This window comes from Hirsutella rhossiliensis, assembly GCF_020360975.1.
Source record: "Hirsutella rhossiliensis strain HR02 chromosome Unknown scaffold00001, whole genome shotgun sequence".
Classification (NCBI taxonomy): domain Eukaryota; kingdom Fungi; phylum Ascomycota; class Sordariomycetes; order Hypocreales; family Ophiocordycipitaceae; genus Hirsutella; species Hirsutella rhossiliensis.
Genome location: NW_025408667.1, coordinates 2,677,679 through 2,696,216, shown reverse-complemented (window position 1 = coordinate 2,696,216; position 18,538 = coordinate 2,677,679). Strand labels below are relative to the sequence as shown.

General features: G+C 41.3%; 2 protein-coding genes across 2 annotated transcripts; both read right to left on the bottom strand.

Annotated features, from left to right (window-relative positions):
• Nucleotides 1-280: 280 nt before the first annotated feature.
• HRG_00342 (uncharacterized protein) lies at nt 281-613 on the bottom strand (the record flags this gene model as incomplete). The annotated part of the gene is made up of 1 exon (XM_044858813.1): nt 281-613. The coding sequence occupies one exon, from the start codon at nt 611-613 to the stop codon at nt 281-283; it is 333 nt and encodes a 110-aa protein (XP_044725213.1).
• A 5,311-nt stretch (nt 614-5,924) lies between these two features.
• On the bottom strand, nt 5,925-7,226 carry HRG_00341 (uncharacterized protein; the record flags this gene model as incomplete). The annotated part of the gene is made up of 5 exons (XM_044858812.1): nt 5,925-6,117; nt 6,169-6,241; nt 6,333-6,429; nt 6,612-7,050; nt 7,105-7,226. The coding sequence occupies 5 exons, from the start codon at nt 7,224-7,226 to the stop codon at nt 5,925-5,927; spliced, it is 924 nt and encodes a 307-aa protein (XP_044725212.1).
• Nucleotides 7,227-18,538: the final 11,312 nt, after the last annotated feature.

The window sequence follows — 18,538 nt, the reverse complement described above, 5'->3', positions numbered from 1 at the left end:
AGCTCTTCATGCCTGCGACCGTATGCGCCAGGGTGTTGGGCTATAGGACCCATATCTGGCGTCCACAAAAATAGGTCTCTGTACAGGTCATCGCGAGCCGGGCACACTCCCTTGTATTCCAACGTTCTTGGCATCAATTGTTAAGGAATTCGCTGTGCCCAACACACGGCCGCTGACAAGGGCGTCCAGCACCACGCTCAGCGCGAGCTGATGGAGGCGATGGCGCCTAACCCCGTGGACGAGGCGCGACTGACGTCCCAAGAACAGGAGCCGATGACTCCTACGAACGCTTCTGGATCCAGAGAAAGTTTTCCTGGTGGCGGAATTCCTCCCTAGCTTCCTGGAGACTTTCGACGTAATCTTCCTTGGCCTCCCTGAACCTGGCCTCATTCTCGAAGGCTGCTCTCAGGGGCTTTGGCCCAATGGACTCAACAGCGTCGCTCCAGCTAAGGTCTGCGGGTTCCTTCAACACCGAGGTTCCATCGGGATCAACGTAATCCCAGACCTCATGCGTGACCGCAAGAGACTTGATTCCCCTGATCCAAGGGGTCCAGTCCAAGCTCTCCTTGAGCTTGGTGATGTACACCTCCTTGCCTTGCGCCGGGAGGGTCATTTTGCTGGAGTTAGTGATGACCTCCTTTTCTTCAAAGGAGGGATGCAACGAATGCCTGTATGACCTAATTGACTAGGTCCTCACGTCAACACCACAGGAGAGGGGTTATTGGCCGCGTTGGGGCTCGTGATAGCCTCAAATGGGTTGTTGCCGAGTGAAAGATGCCCTAGTCATGCAACCGGGCTCATAACTGTCAAGCTGGTAAAATATCGCTACACCATGCAAAATGAGGGCACCCCCGATAGCGGTGTTACTAACGCGTATTATAGGCCCTTTCTTGTCAGTATCTATTCGTATAAATACCCCTTCAATGTCGCACAGATAGATAGAAAACATGCATCATCGTTTGGACTCAATTGTGCCTGCCCTTATCCTTCCGCCCGCGCTCTCAGCTTGCTGAGAGAAGTCCTTTCGTTCCTCAAGGCAAAGCAAACGGCCTAACCTGTTCAAGGCACCAGTCGTACCACCTTTCAGCCATTCCAGTTCCGCCTTCACACCGCGAACGTGACCCTTTCTCTAGATCCGACCGGATTGCCGCAAATCTACCCCAGGGAATAACTGAAAGAATGTATTAGCGTGGCCTTAATCCTTCGCTATTAATGAGCTTACTATAAGTTCCGGAATTAATAGCAGTAACATCAGGGGACAAGCCGGAGAACAACTCAGTGTACGCGCCATTAATAGCTGGGAAACAAAACATTCCCATAACGCACTTAATGATCCCGCTTTTATAGTATCTCTGCAGGTCTGTCTTGAGATTCCCCGGATTGCAATACTCCATATTGTTAATAGAATGCAACAACTCGAACGAACTGGGGCGAGACTTACAATACTCAAAATACCACAAGCCTTCTGTCTTCTAGCAAACTCTGTCGCTTGGTAGTAAACACCGGCTTTGCTTACGCTGTACTTAAAGTAGGTACTTCTCTCTTCTTTAGAATAGTCGATATTATTAGGTTCAAACCCGTTCTTAGGTGACCCCAGCTCTCCATATAGGGAACCTACCCAAATCACTCTAACCTTACCCACTGGCTCACAGGCAGCGGTATGAGTAAGAGTCGGCTTGAGGAGCTCAGTGAGTAGTACGTGGCCGAGGTTATTCACTCCTAGTTGCAGCTCATAGCCTTGCGCTGTCTTAGAACCTTGAGGTGGATGCATTACCCCAGCATTATTGAAAAGAACATTTAGGCGTTTTTCCTTCGCTATAAAAGCCTTTGCCGCTTTTAATACAGATTTAAGGTCGGCAAGGTCCATTACGAGTGGTTCTAGGCGGCCAGACGAGGAAGCGTTTCCATGGCGTATATCAGTAATAGCTTTCGTAGCCTTCTGCTCGCAACGTGCTCCAATATAGACGGTAGCATTTTTAGAATAGAGAACGCTGGCGAGTTCTCTACCGATGCCAGAATTCGATCCTGTAACTATATAAACCTTTAATATCCAGGTTAGTAAAGCCTAAATTGTAAATTGCAACGTAACTATACCTTTCCAGATAAATCCTTCAGGTCCACCTCAGTGAAGTGGGGTTGTGGGGGCCATAGTTGACTAAACATCACTGCGATTAACGGGTATCTTCTAAACCCTACCAGGCGATGAGGTGTATAATAATTATCGCGATCCAAGAGTCTTGTAAGGGAAGACTTTATATAACTAGAGATATTATGCGGCGAGACTAAGCTTACTAACCCACTGGCTAGCCTTTAGAAGGTTATAGCATATAAAACTTAGACACATTCTTATCATTTAAGTGCTACAGTCACATACCTAGCAGTATTAAAGTCACATATCTAGCAGTGTTGAAGTCACATATCTAGCAGCGTTAACGTTATATATCTAATAGTGTTAAAGTTATATACCCAGTATACCAAGCAGTATTGTAATTACATACTAATATTAACTTAAACATATTTTGATACTGTGTTGAAAAGAAAGACAAGTACGTTAATTGCAGCGCACCTCTCACACACAGACCACATGCCATAACTGTCAATTGCGCACCACTTGCTGGAGAGCGCGTTCTCCTTTTGTTGCAATATATCGCACGGAAGATAAGCAAGTGAGCATAAAGATCAGGGACTGGAAGACTCTTGATTTTCCTATCTAGAGTGTATAATGTGCTGCATCTTTATAGGCGATGCGAATGAGTGACTAGAAGCTGATGGAAGGTTCTGTGACTGTTGAGGTGGTGACTACTGTGCGAGTCAGGGTTTCAGACTGTTGGAGGCTGACGTACTCTGTGTGACAGCACCTCTCGGAGCGCGCGTTCCACTTTTGCCTGCGTGGCGCAATGGTCTTCGCGATAATTTGACTGCGAAAGTTATAGCAGTGTTCTAGATAGTCGAATAGTAATAGTATACTTCTCTAGCAGTGCTGTTAGAATGACAAATCTAGGTAGGTTTGTAATACATAAATATAATGCTCGGTGAGATATATAAATAGCGGTTATCCCACCGCTTATAGCTATAAACGTACTCACAATCTCGAAATTACTTGCCTATTATATGAGGCAAATTTCAACTGAGCTTTATAGAACAGAAACTAAAGATATGTCTATTTCCTTTTTACGAAATAGTTCAACACAGTAGTAAGTCTCTTATAACTGGTTTGGGCAGTGAATCTGCTAATCTGATATAGTCTCAGCAAGAGAAGTCGACTTAATGACTCTCCTAATATTCGGTCGGTTCTTTTATTTAACTGGACCGACACTCGTATATTCCATTTTTGGCTCCTACAGGCTATGGATATTCTGGCTTTCCTACTTTGTGCCGGAGCACTTATCTATCTACAACCTGTAGTCCCTACCGACCTTAGTAGAAACTATAACCCGACTAGGACCAACTCTTTTGTTTTCGATAATACATCGACTACCGAAGAGACTCAACAGTTATTCAGTGTCGAGGCGACCCGTCTTTCCCTGGATGTATGGTTTTCGCTCAGCCTGACAACTGCCGTGGACTCCTTAGCCGTGGTGACCACGTTTAACCGCGCCCTAATTAGACAGTTTCATCGTGCTGTGAGCCTACGATTAATGCTGCTTGCATGCGTATTATCCATTTGCGTATTGCTGCAAAAGTCAAATAATCCCATGACAGGCTCGACTATCGTTTTTACTGTCTATATTCTATTACAGGCTATTTCAGATCGGTTCAAAGGACTAAACTATACCAACATTCTGTCTTCGCCTCGAAGAACCATACAACAGTATAGCGAGGTGTTGAGCGTATTTGATGTACCATGGTACCGAGCCGGTCTTATGGCATGCACTACAGGAGTAGTTGGTCTGATTTGGACAGCGCTCATTCCGCCTCCATGGTCCTGCCTGATACCAGTAATGATAATTTTATTTGAGGAAGGTTATTTAATGCTACTACGATTTAGCTACGAGTTGGCTAACATCGCATTTATATTTAGGCTGCCTGTCTTTCTGCTATGAAAGGCAGAACGGCTCGATACACCATTTTAGCCTTTCCGTTATTACAGGCCATCTTTTTTTTTCATTGGGGATTCTTGCCAGTCAAAGCCGGCCCAGCACTGTCCATCTCGCCGCTGAGGTGTGTCACGTTGGTGCTGGTAGGCCGCTTATTGCTTGATCTACACATTTGGACCGTGTTCCGACATCGCGCAGAGTTGCATTGGATTCGAAGGGAAATCTTGCCTTCAACTCGTTTAATCTTAGGACTATGCATTACTGCTCTTTTTCTAGAGCATCTTGGTTTAAAAATTATTACATACATTAAACCACTTGCTGTATATACTGTTTTTATTATTAGCAGCTCCCTGTACCCTGCGCCGTTCGCTTATATTCTTGCTTTTAGTCGGACTAAAGAGTTAAGAAAATAGACAAAGCTATCGCGAAGCACATTATAACGACGTTCATAACCCCAGCCCTTTTTAGACCTGCGTCTGATGCCCGAGGACCTGCTCCTAGACATCCCCCCCCCTCGCCAACCTGATCAAGGGCGAGAAGGTGGTATCGGATGCAGATACCTTCTTCTCGGGACTCTTCAACAGCTGCGCTGGCGATACTATCTTCGTCAACATGTTGACGAGCTACCAGGACGTGGCGAGGAAGTGGTTTCCGGACTTGCTACCCCTAGCGCTAAAGAAACAGTCCGAGGCCAAGCAGTTAGACCAGCAGCAGAGACGGTCGGGTGAAGAAAGTTAATGTCAGGGTGGCAAACCACGCAATCAACGCAACCGAGTGACGGGATTGCGTGGATTGCCAGCTTACATCATCAAATCCTCGATTGCGTTGAGCAATCTGAATCTCAATTGCGTGGATTGCGTGGATTGCTGGCGTTGACGGTTGTCAATATGCTATTCGGAGATAACGACAAAGTCCTCTGGCCCGTCCTCCCCTTTCTCAGAATTATCCTCTGCGGCCTCCACGAAGGCGTTGTCGTCTACCGATGGATCAACGACTCCCTGGTAGTTGTGTATTAATCCCGCGTTCAGCCAAGACCGGATGGACTGTGCGGCGCTGATGGTCTTCACCTCAAGTCTCCTGCGCAGCCGGGTAACCATCAGTCCAGCAAATGAAAACGCCCTTTCGCACTCGGCAGACATGGGCGGGACGGATAGCATATCGAAAGCCATCCGCGCCAGCCGCGGATATGTCGCCTCTTTGAGTTTCCAGTACTGAAATGGATCATTGATCTCCCCGTCGTCTGCCCCGATATCGACGGTCCAACGATCCAACTCGTCGGCGATAGGGCGCGTCGGCAGCCGGTAATCACCATTCGTGATATGGCTCGATTGCACCTGTGCCTCATTCGAAACTTTGGAAATCGTCCAGATCGTCGGGTGGCTGGAAATTCTCCACAGCAGTGGCTGGACCCTCCTCCTCGACGTTCAGCGACTTATAGTCACTTTCCCAGATGGCTCGGACGATCCGCCGGGCTTCCGTGACCCATTCGGGTCGATGAGCCCAAGCTTCTTCGAACCACTGTAACCGCAAGGCAGGATGCAGAGCGATGGCCGAGTAGTATATCGGACACTCGATGAGTTTCGCGTAGTACTTATCCAATTTTTCCAACCCAATTCGACGTTGATTGCGAAGTGGCCAGAATCCGGCAGGTCTCTGGCCATCGTTTTGGCTTCTTCAAGCTTCTCCAGAAGATATTCGAACGCCTGGATGATATCCATGCGGTTCCATAGGCTATGAGCTCCGTCTTTGCGGACACGGACTTGCGCGTCTCCTTCAAGTGCCTTGAGAGCATTGGCAAAATGTCTCAGGACATCTCGGAAATTGCTGATCACCATCCAATCGTTCTCCGTCAGTAAATCCTCATCTCGTATACACGCAGGCCTGGCTCTACTTCTCGACCTGCCTCTGCTGTGCTCGAACCGTTCGATCGCGACAAGGTCGTCGAGAAATTCGCGAAGGAAGAGCCCGATCCATCATTTTGTAATGAGACAGCCAGCGCGTCATGTTATAGGTCACAACGTCGACCGGCCTTTTCGTACCATCCTTCTTCTCCTGCAGGCTCCGTAGTAGATAGGTCAGCCTGTCGGATCGATGAATCAATGGACGAGATTGTGGAGTTTGCCGATCGGACCTTTTTCGCCAAAGGTTGTGCTGAGCCAGGTCGAGAATATTGGTACGATCTTCTGAATCGAAGACCTCGTCGTCTTTTCCAAGAGCAGTGCTTTCGCTACAAGGTTGATAATATGTCAAAGCAGCGGACCCTTCTTTGCCTCCCATCGAAACTGAATTGGTCACCCAGGGCCCTCATCGCGGTGTCGTTGTTCTCCGCGTTATCCAACGTGAAGTAGCCAATCTTATCCTGTATCTCGAACGAGGTGATGACTTCTGCCACCTGAAGCGATGTTCTCCAGTATGGGACTGCCGCAACTCAGGCATTCCGAGAAGTATTTTTTGTGGGCGCTTTTCCTTGGACAGGTAGAACGCAGCAATCCCGTACACAGCGTGCCGATTGGGCGATCTCCAGCCGTCAAACGCAAGATGGATACGGCCGGGGCACTCTTTCAATTCCTTCACCACAACGCCCTTGTATTGGTGATACTCTTCGAAAAGCCTGGACCGAATGGTCGTGTGAGTCATGTGTGACTGGGTCAGGCCAATTGAAGGATTGAGATAGTCGAGCAGAGAACGGAATCGAGGGGCTTCGATGGCGCGAAAGGCAACATTTGACTCGGTGATCCAAGCAAGTAGGAGTGATTGGAACACATTCTTATCAAAGTGATTCTTGAGCGTGTTGATCAAGGCCTGCTCTTTGCCGTCGTTTGCGTCGAGCTCGAAGAACTGTGCGATAGAGCGCTTCTTTGTTGTCGTACCTTTCGGCAGACGTTTCCCCAACGGCCCAGAAATGCGGTGCGCATCGTGCAGATGGCGCTCGATATTTGTCGTTCCCTTCGCTGCAAAGCTTGGGGGTCCTTGGGGCGATTTCTTGACCGAACAGGTCCCGCATACCCACAGCCTATTGTCCCCGTTGTCTTGATGCTCAATGTCAAACCCAAAGCGCCAAATCCACGACTTGAGCTTGCCGGCGCGTTGGGATTTGGTGTAGCCGCGAAAGTGCTGCCATGGAAATGTTTCCCATTCTCGACTGCCTTGGGGGCCTGCAGAAGGCAAAGAATCGAGATAGTCGCCCATCTAAGAGAAGAGTGGGATAATATGAGAGGCGTTACAAACATCCCGATTGCGGCACGATGATTGAGTCACTTTCCCCCTTACTCATGAACGCGTGGACGCCAGGTTCAGACACGAGCGCGTCGCGTTCATAACAGCAAGGGACTCTTGTCAGAATGGATGATTGGTCCAATTGTCAATCTGCCCCTGAGCTGCTGACGCTTCGGCTTGGGTGAGATTTCTTCATATAATCCACTGGTCATCTACCCTACACACTTTCCACCGTCAACGGCAATTCCGTCAATCCCGTCAATCAACGCGAGATCGGATTGAATTGCCGGCTTAATCAGCCGACCATCGATTGCGTTGATTGAGTTGCCAGTTGCTCAACTGGATTGAGCAACCGGTTGCCAGGATTGAGTGGTTTGCCAGCCTGGTTAATGTTATGACTGCTAGATATGTATTGCACTCCTTGCTTTATTGATATATGATTAATGAAGAAGTCAGATTATAAAGAAGTGATGTTAATAAACGGGGTTGGCTGCAATGCCATCGAATGCGGGGGGTCTGGCTGTAGCTGTCGCGAAGAACGTCTCTCGATTGAGTCAGCCAGGTCACACATGGGTAGCTGGGCCAACAAGGAAGCTGTCAACCAGGTCAAACGAGAGGCTGGAAAGCTGCTATTTGAGACTGGAACGTCTCCAGTCGAGAGGCTGGTGTCACCCAGCCTCCCTCAGCCCATTACCTATACCATGCTTACCCCCCCTTCTGCTCACCCCCCCCTTATGCTCCGCAAAAATGTTGCCGCTCTATACAAATTAGACCAACTTTACTTATACAGAATCTACTCAATTTAAAAGCTTTTAACGAGCAGTCACCCGTAGCAGGTATAGAAATAACCGAACTTATATTTTATGAAGTCAACTGATGACCCTAAGTGTCGTGGTCCGTGACACCGTAGCGTCGTAAAATAGCAATCTCGACCCCTAATCTCCTCCTAACAGGCTGTCTAATCATACGCGTATGGTTTATATAAACCATATATTGCCTATATATTGCTAATAAACCTATACTATATAAGATTAGTCGTATAACTATATATAGCTATACGCGGGGGAAAGTTCCTCCGAGGTTATAATTTCGGCGAAGAAAAGATTATTCGGCGATTAATAGTTACATACTAATATCTCCTAAGAAATATATCGGAACTATAGCAATATACTCTATTACTCTATTAACGTTCGGGGAAGATTCTATAATAAAAAAGACCGAAATAACTAACTGCTCTATATATATTTATTATTACGGTAGAAATAAGTAAAGATCGCGCGATATTATAGATTATACCTCTAATTATAAGGGCTTTTACCCTATATAGGCCTAGACTAGGGTCTAGGCTAAGTCTATATATAAGCGGCCTCCGCGCCTATATAAGCTAGGCCTATACTTCTTTTCCTTTTCTCCCTCGTAGATTATTAACCTTCTTTTAACGGACCATACCTAAGCCTACGCCTCTACCTACTCCGCAATAGTATAATCTACCCTTTATTTTACCCTCTCTATATCCCTATATATAGAATAGCTATTTTTAGCTGCCTTTAAAGCCGACGTTTAATTACCTAGTCTAGTTAAACCGCCCGCGCCGGTATATATATACGCGAAATATCTATACTCCTATAGTTATAAAATTAAGGCGAACGTAATACTTAGTTCGCCTAGGCAATTAAAAGCCTCTTATAATAGTAGGGCTCCGCACGACTAAGAGCGGTACTACCGCACCTTAGTAAGTTCGACGGCTCCTCCGCGGAGCTCGAGCTATAGCTACTTTATATAGAAGCAAAGCTCTATACCGATAGCGCCGTAATAGGGGATATCCGCGCCTAATTCGACTATCTTTATACGAGCCTATCCTTACGCCTATAAAGGTATCTCTTACTAGTTACGCGTACTAGTATAAATAGACTAGCCGACCTCCTTATAAAGCTCTATACTAATTACGGCGAACTTAATATAGCTAAGTTAGTAGGCTAGGAGCTTATAACGCTCCGTTAAAAGCGGAGTAAAGCTATTCCGGCCTACCTTATATAGTTCGAAGAGGTGCTTTATTAAGTAGATATATATAGCTAGCCTAACGCGGTAAAGTATAATTACCTCGTTATAAGCTTAAATATAGATTAGCGTACCTATTTAAGCGAAAGGTCTATACTACTAAATATATATACCGATCTTATTTACCTTCTTTATAAGCTTAGTAGTAATAAGTTTCTTTTTTTATCTTCTTTTATAGTATAAGAAGAGGATAATACTAGTAATACTATAGATATCTCTATCTCCGCCTTAAGGACTAAGGATAGAAAGAGGTAGCGATAGGAGGGTCGCTATATAGGCTATAGCAGTAAATCCTACTAGTTTTTAAAGTGCCCGCGCCGGGAGGCGCGGGTAAACGTACTCTAAGTAGTAGAGGGGCGCACGCGCTATATTATATACTAGTCCCTCGGTACGGGGCTAGTACGTTAACCTTACCGTCTGCCTAGATCCGGTGCGGGTCTAATAGGTAATTAAACGGACTAGCTACCGTACGTAATTAAACGTATTATATAGACTAGCTACCGTACGTTATTATGCGTATTAAATACGGACTAGCTACCGGTCTTATAAGTTAAAGTAAGAGTAGTAATAACTATCTATATTCTTCTTTACCCGCCTAAGATCTAGTAGGTTCTCTATCTTCTATATATACTATAGCGAGCGTAGGACCTTACTTAGGGCTTTAACTAAGTAATATCTTAACCTTATAATCGTGCGATAGTAGTATAGTATATTAGCGGCATTTCTTAGTATTTTCCCTAGGTAGGCATAGGTATTTCTCTATAATTTCCCCGCTATATCTTTATAGTAACTTCTTAGGGAAATATCGGTATAATCCCTAAGGAACTATTATTACTTAGGAAATTATAGTATATTTCCTATATAATATATCCCTAAGGGAAATCTCTATAAAATATCTATATAATCTACTCGGTTATTATTTCTAGGATTTCCGGGTAATTTCCTAGAGTTTACCCGGTAGCTTCTAGGTTCCTTCTTCTACGGGGAGCCTTAAGGAGGGAAGCTAATATCGTTATAAGTACCTAGATTATCGACCGTAGGGTATCCCGTAATAAATACCTAGGGTAAAAGAATTAACTAACGTCCTTATTAGTTTCCCGCGGTATTTAGGCGGGAGTCACGCTAATAGGGAATCGTAGTAGAGTTATATAGATTTCTAAGGTTAATATAAGGAATAACTTATCTTTTATCTAGAACGTAACTTAGTGCGACTAATATTAAGGGCGCGAGGTAGCTAAGCTAGGAGTAAAATACTATTAGGACTAAGGGCGCTAAGTAGCTAAACTAAGGTAATAAATAAGTAAGGCCGGGGGCGTAGTATAGCTAAGCCGGGGAAAACTAATTATAACCGGGGGCGCTTTATAGCTAAGCTAGTAATAAAATAAATAGGGCTAGGGATACTACGAGACTAACCTAGTATCCGACTATCTTACGCCGCGGGGGTAGGGGTAGGGCGGGGGATTTCCTCCTTAGCCTCCTCCTTTATTAGTTCCTTAGGGCCTACTAGCACGTCGGCCGGGGCATCCTATATATTAAAGGCTCTATAGATAGGCACGCTATAAGCGTTATTTACGGCCGGTTCTACTAAGAGTATTATAGCTAGTCTATTATAAGAGGCTAGAATTTAGTTATAGATTACTACTACTAGTGCTTATATAGTTAGGCCTAGGTTCTAAAATCCGCTTAAGTATACGTCGGTAAACTTCTAGTCTAATAAGTTAAAATAGGCTATTACGTTAGCTATATAGGGGCGGGCCGCGGCTAGTATATATAGGGGGCCGACGTAGGCGGCTCTTTAATAAGCTATAGCGAGCTTAGGCGAGTCGTCTAAGAGGTAAGCGGCGAACGTAAACTAATAGATAAAGCTAGCGGGCACTTTAGTAAGGGCAGCGTACTAGCCGAGCGAGAGGTTAGCGTCGGCCTCCTTATAGATAGCGGCGAATAAATTTACCTAGATTACGGCCGCGTATAGGGCTCTATAGACTAGCGCTTCTAACCTAGAGTAAATAATACCTATATAGCTATTAGTATCGCCCGGGTTATCGTAGTATACTATAAAAGGTACGATAGGGAATAGTCTAAGCTTTCCGCGGCTTAGAACCTAGAAGGGGTTAAGCTTTTATTAGACTAGTATCGGGGCCTATTCCTCGGCGAATAAGTTAGCCCGCTTAGAGGGAGTAGAGGGTAAGGCCGCGGCGGCGGTAAGTAAGCGTTTAGCGAATAAGTTCCTTAATAGCTCGTTAAATATAAGGTCTACTATACTAGATCCTCTAGTCCTAGCTAGGGTACGCTTAAGGGTCTCTTTAAACTTATAAGTTCTTAGTATACTAGAGGCCTCGCGCTCCTCTATAGCGGCGGCCTTAAATATCTTTAGATAGGTAAGGAGGCACTTTATACTAGTAATAGTAGCGATAATCTTAAGTATCTTAGCGTCTATAGAGGCTACCTATTTAAATAGGAGCTTATTAACGATATCGGCTAAGATAGTAGCGATCTACGCGGTTCTAAGAGCGCTAGTTATCCTCTTAGTTTTATTAGGGAAGATAGCTCTATCTAGGTCGCGTAGCGATAAGGGAAGAAGCTCGTCCTTATTAAACGATAGGGCAAACTACCTACGGGCGTTTTAAGGGGTACTAGGGGTTTTCCTTATAATACCGGAAACTAAGGGTAGCGAGTTACTAGATAAATTACTAGAGCTTAATAGCGATAGGGCATAGTTATTAAAGCAAACGCGTAATAGAGTGCTAGGAATAGGGCGATAGGAAGCGCCGACCTACTATAGTCGGATAGTTAACGTTGCGTTTACCTTAGTTTAGGTAGTTATAGGAGTTATAGTAGTAATATAATAAGCGGCGATACTATAAGGTATAGAGAAGTATAGCTAGTTACGTTTACGTAGATTATAGGCTTTAGCTAGGGAAAGAGATAAAGGGGTATAGTATATACCGTTTTCTACTAAGCCTACGTTAAGATTATACCCTTCTCTTATAAGGAGGTCGCGGTAGTTAGTATATATACTATAATTATCCTATTTCTACTTAGTAAATATAGCTATATTAGACTTAAGGTTATAGAGGAGCTCTACCTTATTCCTATATAATTAAACTACTTAGTAGAATCCCTTAAGGCTTAAGCGTAGCGGTCGGCGGTAGATTTAGTCGTAGAAATACTAGCGAAATACTAGGTCCTTACTATAATACTTATAGCCCTAGATAGCGGGAACCTCGAATATAGGTATAAGAGGGGCGCGGTTTAATATAAAAAAGGGAGTATAAAAGAATAGGGAAATTAGGTTCCTAAAATAAAAATAAACGTAGGTAAATATAGAATTAAGTTACCGTTCGCCGCGGGCGGCCTATTAATACTATTAGTTAGTTAACCCGTTCTTAGACTTCTAGGAGAACGAATAATAACGGCGCGTACTACGTACTATTATTTCTCCCCTAGCTATAGTAGCTCGTACTATTATATAGCGCGCGAGCGGAGCTTTTAGGTATAGGTAATACGACCTTATAATACTCCTTACTATATAGTAAATTCTTCGATAAGGTCTTTAGCGACGATATCCTTAGCGGCTACCTAGGAATTATAGCTACTTAGCTAGCCTTTTTAGCTAATAAGGTATTTTATACGAGCGGTCCCTTAGCTATATCTATAAGTTCTAGAGTTAAGGATTCTTTCGACTTCTTAGTAGTTAGTATTAGGTTCCGGGCTAGGTCGGGCGTTTAGTCGTTCGGCTAGCTATAGCTACGCGATAGAAACGATATCGTAGATATTTAGGGATCCGGCTAGGTCGAAGCGGTAGGCTAAATAGCCGATCCGCTTAAGGACTTCGAACGGTCTTATATAGCGTTCCTTTAACTTTACTACCTATCCGTTAGCTACGCTATATCCTTTCCCTAGCTAGAGCTATACCTAGTCTCTAGGTTTAAACTTTAGTACTCGGTACTTTATATTATACCGCTTTTTTATTCCTACTTAAGCTAGGGCGATCGAGATCTTAGCTTAGTCTTAAAGTATCTCCCTATCTATTTATAAAGGGCCTTCTCTAAGGTATCGCTTACTATTATCTATCTATATCCTAGTTAATAGCTTACTTAGAAAAGTACTAATTACCGCGGAGTAAGAGTTATTAAGGGTAAATTAAAGTAGTAGTAACGCGTCGACCTATTAATAGGATAGGAAGTCGGTCGTAAAAAACTAAAGCGCGGTTTTAACTACCTAGTTACGTTATTTTAATAAGCCGTTAGTCTAAGGATACTAAGCTATAGATACTAGTAACTTAGACCTATACGCTATCTATAGTCCTTTTTAGAACGCCGAAAGGAACTTAGGGTCCTAGTTAGAGATAATCTAAGCGGGAATCCCTTAGTTATAGCGTATTAACTTAGTAAATAGTAAACTAATTATAGCCTAAGATAAGGAGCCTTATTTTTAAGAACTTATCGGTTACCGTTAGTAGTATATTATAGTAGACCTTAATAAGTAGTATCTATAAAGTTCGGTCTATAGGGACGTCTAAGAGTCTTATAACGAAATCTATAGCGATCGTATAAAAAGGTAAGGCTAAGAACGTAATTAGAACTAACTTACTAAGGGCCTTTAACTAGTTAGTTTAGTTCCTATAGTAAGCGTTATACTTATCGATAAAGCTATTAATAAGTTTCTTAAAGCTAGTAATAGCGAATATAAAGGATAACTCCTCTTATATCCTTCGCCGTCTAAGGTAAAATTTATATATATAGTCGTTAGCGATAATTTCCTTAGCGTAAATAGTAGGGATATAGAGCTAATAACGACCTTTAAACTTAACTAAGTAAAGTAACCTGTTCTACTAAATAAATAGGAGACCGACCTAGGACTTATTGTTTTTAAGCTACTTTAGTATACCGGCCTACCTTAGTTCTTCTATATATACTCCTTAGATCTTCTAGCGTAGGTTAGGTTAAATAAAGGATTCTATAACTATATATACGTATTTAACTAGCGCTTTATCTTCTTAAACGCGGTCTATTTTCCTAGGTTTATATTTCCTAGGTATTATAAATAGTAATTAAGATAGTATATCGGTAAGGATATTAGCGGTTCTAGGAATATAGTAGACCTTTAAAGGAAACTAGCTAAGGTACTATAAAGTAAGTATAACCCGATTATTAGTCTTTATACTAATAGTAAATAGCGATATTTACTTTAGGATTACGCTAATAGTAGCGTAGTTAGTTAGTATAACGACCTTTAGTAGTAAGGTAGAGATAATATATAACTAGAGCTTTTAATATACCTAAGAAAGATAAGTAACTTTAAGTTTAGTAGGCTAGTATCTAGGTTCTCCGCTAGTTAAGCGTTTACTAAGGTAAAGGATTAGCTAGATACTTATCTAAGGCGGGGTCCTTCCTAGGTTCTAGTCTACCCCTAGTATAAGGTAAAAGGCTATTACCGTAAAGCTTAGCTCGCGGCTAGCGTCGATTTATAGGAATAATAGCTATTATAGGTCGAAATAGTATAGCCGCGTTAGTTTTATAAGAGCGTTTATAATATCTTAGAAGGCTTATTCCTCCGCTAAGGAAGGTTAGTACGTTGCCTTAAAGGTATATTTATTCCTTACCGATCCTTTAAGTAGCGCTTAACTATCCTATACTTTCTTAAGTATTACTATTTTCTAAACTTAGAGCGCCTCTACCCTTTAAGAGAAGTAGGCTACTAAGTACTATAGCTAGTTAACTAAGCCGAGCTACTTTTCTAGTACTTATAAGGTATTTAGAAACTCTATGTCTTATAATACCTATACTTATTCTTTAGTATTTATTAGGCCGATACTATCGACTTAAAATCCTAATAGTTCTATAAATAAGTAGCCTAGGAATAATTTCGATCTAGCTAAGGCTAGGTTATAGTCTATAAAGAGTTAGAAGATAGCTTAAAGGTAACGAACGTAGTTGTCTTTTATATCTAAGTATATTATAATATTATCGATATACTTAAAGGAATATTCTATATATTCTTAAAGGATTTAGTCTATAAATCTTTAGACGTATATAGGTAAGTTCTTATATCCTATTAAGGCTACCGTTAGTCGTTTTAAGCCTCTATAGCTAATTACTATAAACCTTTCTTAATACTCCTTATAGATAAGGAACTAATAAAAGAAAGACTAAGCGTCTATAGTAGAAATAAAGCGTTTCCCCTATAGCTTCTAGATTATATTTCCTTAAAGCGGTATTAAGTAGGAGTCTAAGATAGCTACGCTATTAAAAGCGCATAGGTCTATTACTATTTAGCCCTTTTTATTACTATATATAGTTCTCTAGACTATAAATATAGGGTAAGCGAACGGGGTTACCTCTATAGCCTATTTTATACGCCCCTTTTAGTATAGGTCCTCGTAGGTCTAGTCGATTAATACCTTATCCTTCTAGCTAAGCGGGTAAGCCCTAAACGCTAGTTTATATAAGTACTAATTTTCTATTAGCGGAATATATATATAGTAGTCTAGGTAGACCTTAATAGTACCTTAGTCCTTTTATAGGGTCGGGAAGGAAGCGACTATATATTAGATCTTTTCTATAAATATAGGGTCCTAATTATAGATTTTAACGTCCTTTAAAGTAGTTATTTCTAGGAAGCTATAGTCTCGTATAATCCCGATCTTATAGTTTAGAGTCTATCTATATATCTATAAAGGGAGTTCCTCTTTAGTAAACTTAGGGCTCCCTTCCTCTAGGGTTTCTATTAATAGGTTAGTAACTTAGTATAGGTCGCTATATTCTATAGTTTTCTATAAGGCCGGCTCTTTAGTTAGAGTTACCCTAGCTAGGGTTTCCTTAGGTAGGTCGATCTATAAAAACTATATTTCGTCGCTAAGGTCTATTAATATTCCTAAGTACTATCCTTTCTTAAATCTAATATAGCGAGCGGTAGTATTAACTACTATAACTAGATTTATACCTTAGATTAAGTTATAAGCTAATAATAGGTCTCTTAGAAAGAATACTAAGTTACGATCTCTTAGTATATCCTTAATCTACGCTAGTAGGCGTTCTATCCTATATATAGGGACGTTAACGTCGGCTTAGTACGTAACCTAATAATAGATCGCGTAGCCCTATTAGGTCGAGCGAGCTATAACTATTAGGTTGCTATATAAGCTAATAGATATTATTCCCTTAGAATTTAAGATATTAACTTCGTTAAGTACTAAGAAATCTTATCTAAGTAATAATCCTATAGATAGGGTCTAGACTACCTAAGCGCTAATAGTAAATTATTTAACCTTAAATCCTATTCCTTATTTTCCTAGGATATTTATTATTAAGGTCGCCTAACCCTTAGTTTAGCTTTTCCCTATACTAGATAGTAGGACCTACTAAGTTATATCGAGGGTTATATCGTTAAAGTAGTTAAGCTAGTCTTCCTTAATTATAGAGCGGGCTATACTAGAGTCTATATATATATTTAATAGCTAGTCTAGGCCTTTAGTTCTAAAGATAGATATCTAAGCGTATATAAACTAAGACGGCTTTAATAGATTTAATATTTCGGTTTATAGCGCCGCTCTTATAGTTAGCTAGTTCCTTAGTATTCTAAGCGAACGGCTTAGTCCTATAGGTTCTACTTCTATTATATCGGGAATAAATAGGATCTTATCTTCTATTTCTTTAGTTTCTTCTCCTATATTAGCGGTAGTATTACTATCTTCTAGCCCTTTATTCTAAGTAAATAGGATCTAGTTTTATATTTCCTAGGAAAGATAGATCCCGCCTTAGTCGTTAGTTAGTGCTACTTAAAGCTAATAGGCGAGGTTAATAACGATTAGGTTTTCCTAAGAGCCCTCCTTTAGTTTCGAATCCTAAGGCTATAGTTTAGTTTAGGGACTAGTTAACTAGTTTAGTACTAAGCCTATATCTACCTAGCGTAGATTATTCTATCTTAATATAGTCGTTATATTTCCTTTCTATTAGAATTATCCTTATTCTTAGGGTTTCTAGTTAGTTAGTTTAGCTATAAATATAATAGAGTTTACTATAGTCTTATTCTTAGTTTCGCGTAACCCGCTTTATATACGTCCTTTTACTACGTTGCTTATTTTCCCTTATAACCTAACCATTAGCTTAGTTTCTAACTATAGGATAAGTTACTTATAGTTATTAATCTAAGTATTAAATAATTCTAAACTAATAGGTTAGTAGAATAATTCTTATAGTAATACGTTTAGTCGTTAATAGACTAGTATAGTAAGGTGCTCTTCTAAGTATAGTACTACTTTTACTTTTCGGTAGAGCTTTAATGTCTATTTATAGAAGTTAGCTCTATTTATAATATCTAAGGTAGTAAATCGTTTTATTTATAACGATCTTAAAGCTACTTCCGGCTAGATAGTAAAGCGTTTTTATAGTTTAGTATACTAAGCGGTATATCCTTAGTCTAGGGTATAAAGTATAGCTTAGTTAGATTCGCTAAGATCGCTAGAATACTATTTAATAGCGGTTCCGCGGAGTAAACTAAGGATAAGTATTACTAGTTCGTTAGCGTATTCCGGTCCGCGGATAGCTACCCGTTTTAGGGAATTAATAAATTAATCGACGCTTCTATATATAATTATTTTCTTAGTTTCTTCGAGGATATTAAACGTTATATCGAAAGGGCTAGTAGGGTTAAACTTCCTTATATCTTTTAGTTTAATATATACTAAGGGTACTTAAGGAGGGTTTATAGTAGTATTATCCTTAATATCTCTTACTATAGCTTTTACTAGTAGTCTTATAAGAGCTTCTTTTATAATTAGACTTACTAGCTAGTTCGCTAAGGTTATTATCGCGAACGTACCGTTAAAGGTAGTATTATTTAAAGGTTCTTCCTTACTTTATTCGTTATAATTTAGCGAACTTCTTAGCGAACTTCTAAGGCTTTATCCTTCTAATAAAGGTAGTTAGGGCGGGGCGGGAGAAGCTATACTATACCGATTTCTATATAGCTCTATTACTTATAGCTAATATTACCTTATTACTAGAACGTATTCTAGGTTATTAATTCGTTCCTATAGGCTTTAACGATTAGCTAGGTAGGCTAGTAAGTCGTATCGTAGAAGTTCCGCTCTTAATTCCTCTAAGTATCGTTCCTACCGCTAAGGTAGGCGATCCGGCTATCTTTTATTTCTATAAGCACTTAACGGGAAATATCCTAAAAATAGGTATCTTTCTAACTACTAATAGAAGCTCTATAATACTTAA